Consider the following 6,980-nt stretch of genomic DNA (forward strand, 5'->3'; position numbering starts at 1 on the left):
TTAGTATTGTTCATCTGGCGTTCAGCTTACTTATAAGCAGTTGTATAAACTTTACTCACGTCTCCAGTCATGGATGTGAAAAGATGAATTGTTGTTCTTGCTTGACGTCTTCCCATGTGTTGATTGTCACTTCTCTTCGGTGAAATATCCAATTTAAATATAGAGCATGCGCAGCAGGTAGAACGCCACCCTCAATGGTATGACAAATTAAAAATAGTTGGGTCCAACTCAAACCAATCAATTAAATTCAAATGTATATGGATTTAAGTACAATAGACAAGAATATATAATGTACATATTGCAAACACAATCTATTTGTGTAATGTGAACTAAATAGACTTTTGTAATTTGAACAACCTCCTCAGATTATTTTTTTGAGTGTATGAAATCGGTCTCGAATGCAACATGTCTGAGCTGCTCACCAATGAGATCAGAGGCAAAAAGTATATTTTAACACAAATTTAATTTGGGGATTTATGTGGAGAAAAAAAACGATTGATAGGATTGCGCGCAGTGTGTGTAGTCACGATTCGTTTACGTCATGGCTATGCGTTTAAGCGCTCCATTGTGACAAATTCAACTAAAATCTCCGCGGGTCGGAGCTAGTAGTGGGCATAAGACCAAAGCTTGCCGGCTCTGTCGTCCTTCTTTTCTGTCGCTGTGAAGCTTGTCGCTTCTCCAATCATCAGAGTAACTGTGGGCGGCTCGGCACTCATTCTAAAACAAAGCCAAACCTCCCGTCAACCATGTCCTCTAAGACATCAGAGGTATAGGCTAATGAATCCTAATTTTTTTACAAATTGAAAAAACATAGAAATTGAAGGACTATTTATGATAATCTGCGTTTCGAAATGTACCTTCTTAAAAAGGCCTTCAGTAGGTTCAGTAGGCTTCTGTTCTGTAGGCCTACTGCATGACATTTGTAATCTTTGTGGAAAAAGATGGAAAAGTTTTTTACTTTGAATGGAATGAAACATGGCAAAGGAAGTGATTGTGATCACAATTGGAGTATTCAGTTAACTACTTAGTTAACCTGAATGTCTCCCACAGCAGAGCCTCCTGACTGAGGAGTCTAGACCTGTTGATGAGGATGCAGCCACAAATAAGGAACCAACCATTTGGAAAGCTGATCCTGTATCCACGCCAAGTGTCACGAAAGTTGTTGAATGGGAAGATAAAAAGGAATCGAGGGGCATCGCGGCAGCTCTGGGCCTACCCATCAGCCAGGAGGAGGATTTTGCTTCACTGTAAGTGGGAAATATTCATGAAAAACTGAAACTTAATTGGCTTCATGTCATCAAAGGACCATCAATGGGTCAGACAACGTGCTGACTATTTCGAACTAGGACTGCTCTAAACCAGAAAAGTTGTATTTTGCTGTGGAAGTATTTCTCTCAGGTCTCTTTTGTGTGTTGGTTCATTTCAGTGGGGTCGGTAACGTGGAGGAATTGGCCAGCTTGTCCACGGACCAGCCTCTCTCTGATGTTCAAATGGAGGGTGAGGGAACAAAGCAATGGATATAGCATCAGGACACTGCAATGCATTATAGGCTGCTATAATACTGTAGCATGATAAACCTGACAGTACAGTATCAAAAACAGTGAAAGGACAGCATTCATTCTAAAAAAAATTATGTCACAAACCTCTCTTCTAGATTTAATTGTGAGACTAAGTTTACAACTTAGCCCAAATAATTATGTAACCTTCTAGATATTTGCCAACTAGTTCACAAGGTTATGAAGTGTCATTTCCCCAGTGGTAGAGCTACTCACCAGACTACATTGGAGCTGTCCGACAAATTGTAATTCTAACGTGACGTTGCATCTTTAGTTGTGTTAGAGTTTTATCACGTTCATGTATCGGTATGGAAAAATGACTTGCATAACCTCGCCTCAAGGAAACATAATGATATTTGTATTACTATGCGCAACACAGCCTAGTGGAATTGTGCAGTCAGCCCCTGTTTGTCCTTTTGTAGCATTTAAGGCTTTTTACAAGCAAGAGCGGAAATCAAAGTCGGAGGGGCAGCAGTCCCTGGTGCCACCAGTGGTCCTGGGGGCTGCCTCAGTGGAGGACAGCACAGCCTGGGGGGATGACGGTGAGGACACACACACACACAGGTCTCAACACACACACACAGGTCTCAAGTCTAAACCTCCGCAGGCCTCCCAATACCAGGGTCATGGGGTGATGTTTGTATGACATACCCACTGTGTCTTGCTTGGTTGGGTTGCTGACATAAAATACCTCCTTGAAATGACATGAAATATATGTCTAATGTATATAAATATACATGCAGACAAGAGAGAGAGAGAGAGAGAGAGAGAGAGAGAGACATGCTCTTGGGGGTTTGTAAATGGCTGTTTTTGATATTAAGTTAGCTTGTTGCTGGACACTCATTAGGTAAAATATTAAGCTTTTTTACATTGTCTGTGAGAGTGTTTGAATGGAATCTGTCTGTTTCAGATGAAGAGGATTTCCAGAACTTTCTTTCTTTTCTGACGGACAACAGCAAATTATCTGCGTGTCTGAAAGGTTGGTCAGCTGCTGTTAAATGAAGAGCTACTGTTCTCTGCTTATCTGTCGTGTAAAAGCGTTTCAGCGTTTCATGTCCCCGCTCTCTCTCTATTTAGGTGAAGCAGTGGCTGAGTCTGACAAAGGGTTTTATGAAACCCTTCACAGGATTCTGCATGCTGAAAACATCCCCAGTTCTTTACAGAAAGAGATAGAGAGGTAAACACTGTCATGTCGCATCAGTACATTTCTTTCAAATACAACCCTATAGTCTCTCCTTTTTTAGTCACATTTTTCTGTTGAGACTGTCTGATGTTTGGGGAACTTTAGGGGGTTTTGATAGTCATAATCAATTGTTTCTTGATCTGGTGTTATCACATACAATTTAAGCAAACTGTAAATTTGCAACCCAATTGATTTTGTATGGTTGTAATCCTTTTGTAAATAGATCTGTAAAGATTCAGGTAACCAATTCAAAATTATATTATGTCTTGGCTTTCTGTAATGTAGTGTAATTTACCACCATTGTGTAGCACCTTGACCAGGGGCAGATGGTAATTGACCAACATAGGCAATTACCAACAGTTAGGAGGTACACAAAATTGTGTGTTCGACTAGGGAAAGGAACACAGAATCACTGTTCATTTTGACTCACTTTGTGATCAGCCATGTTCCCCTAACCATTCAGTGCTTCAGAATGATGTCAGTGCTTTTTTATACATTCTGCCTTCAACTGGTGAAATATCATGACATTTTGGAAATCTCATTGGTGTTGTGCTTCAAGTAGGCTTAATTAACTATATTTCTGGCACTTCTACAGGTATTACCATCTAAAAACTCGTCACATTTTGTCTTTCGAGGAGCAACAGGTGATCAGCTATTACGCCAAGGGAGCCAACCTGTCGGGACTGCCGTCAAGTCAGCTGTGGAAGTACATGCTGCCAAATGGTTAGCGTAATCAATTTAATTATCAGTGTAGACAGTGGTGTCTTGAACATCTTAAACATAAAAACTTTCCCACTGATGCCGGCCCAAGCCTCAAAGCATTGCATGTTACAAAGTTGCCTCTTGCATCCTAGGGCCTCAGGGCATAAGCCCTTATTCCAAGCGACCATCCCTGAACACTAGGCCAGCCCGGAAATTCACAACAGCACCAAAGATACAGCATATCAAATCCAACAAAAGCAACAGGACTATGGAGATAGAAGATCGCATTAGACAGGTTACTCACGCATGCACACCTACTGACATTCTGTAAACTTATGTCAACTTTAGTAGAGATGTATTATGCATTATGTTGCTTGGATGCCATGCCAAAACAAGTCAGTAGTAAGCAATGGTTTTTGAAGTGAATCATCTAGCAGGTATATATCGCAAACTCATGGTGTTATATGAGAATCATGTGGTCATGGAACATGAACGTTGCTCTTTAGCTGAGATGCTCCTCTTTGCCTCTTAACCTGCTAGCTGACACTGAAACGAGAAGGGATGGAGACTAATGCGAGGATCACACCTGTGAAAATTAAGGTCCATCTAAAAGTTAAGAACAGAGAGGAGCTGACCTATGACAACATTAACCAGATTAGAAGAAAGGTGATCAACACAGCACATCCAGACTAACACCTTAGCACTATCATGTGACTACTGCTTAATCAGTTCTTCCTAGAGCAAATGTTATCTATTGCAAAGCAGTCCTCTTGTTATTTTTGCACCATTTCCTCCCTTCCTGTCTTAAACTGTTTTCTCCTTTCTCCCTGTGTCCCTCTGTAGGCTGATGAGGGGTCAAACTTGTACCTTCACACCCTGACCCAGTGTAAGAAGTGGGACACGTTGCAGTCATGGGGGTGCCTGCATCGCTTCTACCCCACCCTGTCAGACTGCGTCAACTTCCCAGAGGTCTTCTCCACCTACAGCTGGAGCTGGAGTGGCAGGAAGAACATGGTGGAGATCTGGGAGCTGGGGAAGAACAAGGGGGCAGCTGCACCCCCATCCTTCCCTGCCTCCTCTGCTCTGCCCAAATCAACATGACCTATCAGACTCAACTTACAATCTCCCTGGAGGCCAAGCCAAATACCCCCCACAACACACACACACACACACACACACACACACACATATTGACATCATCAAAGATGTCCAGAATAAAGACAAAACCATTGGGGAAATGAAAATGACAAGGCTTCTACATTTTGTGTTTCACTCTCACACATCCTCACACACACTCTCACACATCTTCACACACACTCTTAATGTGCACTGTAATGCCATTTTCAAATGGTGGATTATATATTCTGAGCAACTTCTTGTTATTTTTGCGTCCTCCTCTAAAGTTTCAAATTAAAGTGCTAGTTATGTAGCCTAATCATGATGTTTTTATTGCTATCTTGTTTTTAAAGCAGAGACTGCAGTGGTCCAGCTTGGAGATCTGTGGGAAAAGGAAGTTGAATAATGAATTACCATTGTCAAATCCAATTGCTCTTCGCTAAATGCTTGCCATTCCAGTTGTGTTATGGAATTCATAAGTGTTAGTGTCTTTGTTCAGTATTTCTCAGGACACAGATTTCAGACTACCCTGCTGACAGCCAAGAACCATGAGCCCTATGGTAAGAAAATGCACATATAGACATATGGGTGGTGGGAAGGCTGCTGCTGTCAACAACATGACCATGCATCTTCAGAGCAGTTTTGAGTGTCTTCAGATCAGCTCATCCTTCCTATGCTCTCCTTTCAGTTAGATGTTTCTATTTTCTATTTCCTACAAGCTGATTCATCACACTACGTCAAGGTGCATTCAGTAAGTGTGATGTTCTCCAGCATTTCATGCCAGAATTATTTGGAACTTCTAACCAACTACTGTCTTCTATTATTTCCAGTTTGCAGGAGTCTACGTGTTTGCACGCGGCAAAACAGCTCATTTTTTATCAGAGTGGGGGTATGGTCTATTCATAAATAGTCTCTATAGAAAATCTATATTCAAACAATCCAATCTAACAGCAGACAGGTACGACTTAAGTACTGTTCAAGGACACACTGAGACCATAGTTACCTGATCAGGCTAAATGCTAAGATTTTATTTTAAATTTGACCTCCAGAGGGCAGCATATTTAACCATGATGCAGCTACTTGTACAAGTACAAGCATTTCCAGACAAATTGAAGTAAGCCGTTTCAGATCTATAGAACCATTGCATTTTAGTTTCAATATGTACCCCAGCACCAAGCCAACTGAAAGACCAAAGTCCACCAAACCATCTGTGATGCCTTGTTTCCTGCATTTGACCCAGGCACAACCACTGGTGGGGCTCTAGCAACTGCTAAGCTTTCAGTTGCAGCTCACAACCATCTTTAGCAAACAGGCCAACCTGTTATTCACATGCTGTTCAATTCTTTCAAAGCTGTAAACCAACTAAAATACCCTTTTTGAGGGCAAAGTGTTGTGAATCCTGCGTTACAGAGATTTATAATCATTAGAGAGAAATTATAACCATTTATAACACATGAACAGAAGCAGAAAATTAAGACGGAAAAGCCATTGATAGATCTCAGACCACAGAGTTAACGTCTATGTCCATTTATTTTTTTATTTACTTACTAGAGGGTTTGGAGTTTGGTCTTGTTATACACTAAGCTACTCACAGGAGCACTAAAATCAAAATCCCACTTTTTTGTCAAATTCAGCAAATTGTTCCTCACAGTCCTGTCCGTTCAATGTGTGCATACGCAGTACAGGGGGGTATTTCAAGTGGGCTTCGTGGTTTAGTGACAAACTTGGGTAATTAGCTCAGAGTAAGTGGTAAACCTCCTGATTGAAGAGCACTATGGTTTCATTCTCCTCGCAAAACCAAACCATAGGGCTATTCAGTTGGGGTTAACCACCTACTCCGAGTTAACTTACTCAGGCTTGTCACTAAACCACACATTTGGAATACCCCCTGACTCTGGGAATGGGAAACAAACATAGTGGTTAGGACCAAGCAATAAATAATTCCAGCCAATCAACATGTTGCTCCAGGAGCATGGAAGGGAGGGGTGTAATTTGATTGATATTTGAACTCAACAGCCAAAAACCTTTCACCAGAATCACAGACTGCTTCTTTAATGAAGATAATGCACCTGAGGGCTGTACTATGAAACGAGGTTACTGCGGCTTATCCAGGCAACATCAAGGCGTAACTTCCCGACTACTATCAAATGAGGGTCAACAGTGTATACAGCAATGCCTTTGTTAGGTCCCTTTTTTATTTGCAGTATTTTCTTCTGTCAGTCCAGCTCCAGCATACATCTATAGAGGGCATGAGGGGCTGGAACAGCTCAATAGAATATAAGACAGACATGTGAACTACCGTTTTTTTAATTGGGCAATCAAAACCATTGGTATGATAAATAAATATATAAAGGGTGGACATTAAACTGCCACCAGGGTCAGATCTGACTGCCCCCTCCATCTCAGGCCTTCTTGTGTTTGCA

At 41.4% G+C, this 6,980-nt stretch overlaps 2 protein-coding genes across 2 annotated transcripts in view; both read left to right on the plus strand.

Moving 5' to 3' along the window:
- The first annotated feature begins 626 nt into the window (after positions 1-626).
- Positions 627-4,596, plus strand: LOC116220579. Its single transcript, XM_042707897.1, has 10 exons — positions 627-767; positions 1,051-1,247; positions 1,427-1,497; positions 1,979-2,098; positions 2,467-2,535; positions 2,634-2,733; positions 3,335-3,462; positions 3,594-3,736; positions 3,982-4,107; positions 4,285-4,596. The coding sequence occupies exons 1-10, from the start codon at positions 747-749 to the stop codon at positions 4,540-4,542; spliced, it is 1,233 nt and encodes a 410-aa protein (XP_042563831.1). The 5' UTR covers positions 627-746; the 3' UTR covers positions 4,543-4,596.
- Positions 4,597-5,624: 1,028 nt separating this feature from the next.
- LOC116220609 (voltage-dependent calcium channel subunit alpha-2/delta-3-like) overlaps positions 5,625-6,980 on the plus strand; it is a 3,991-nt gene continuing 2,635 nt past the window's right edge. Inside the window, exon 1 of the mRNA XM_031568580.2 lies at positions 5,625-5,671. Coding sequence (XP_031424440.1) covers positions 5,625-5,671 — 47 coding nt within the window. The remainder of the gene's footprint in view (positions 5,672-6,980) is intronic.

The sequence above is a fragment of the Clupea harengus genome, chromosome 5, assembly GCF_900700415.2.
Source record: "Clupea harengus chromosome 5, Ch_v2.0.2, whole genome shotgun sequence".
In the NCBI taxonomy this organism is placed as follows: domain Eukaryota; kingdom Metazoa; phylum Chordata; class Actinopteri; order Clupeiformes; family Clupeidae; genus Clupea; species Clupea harengus.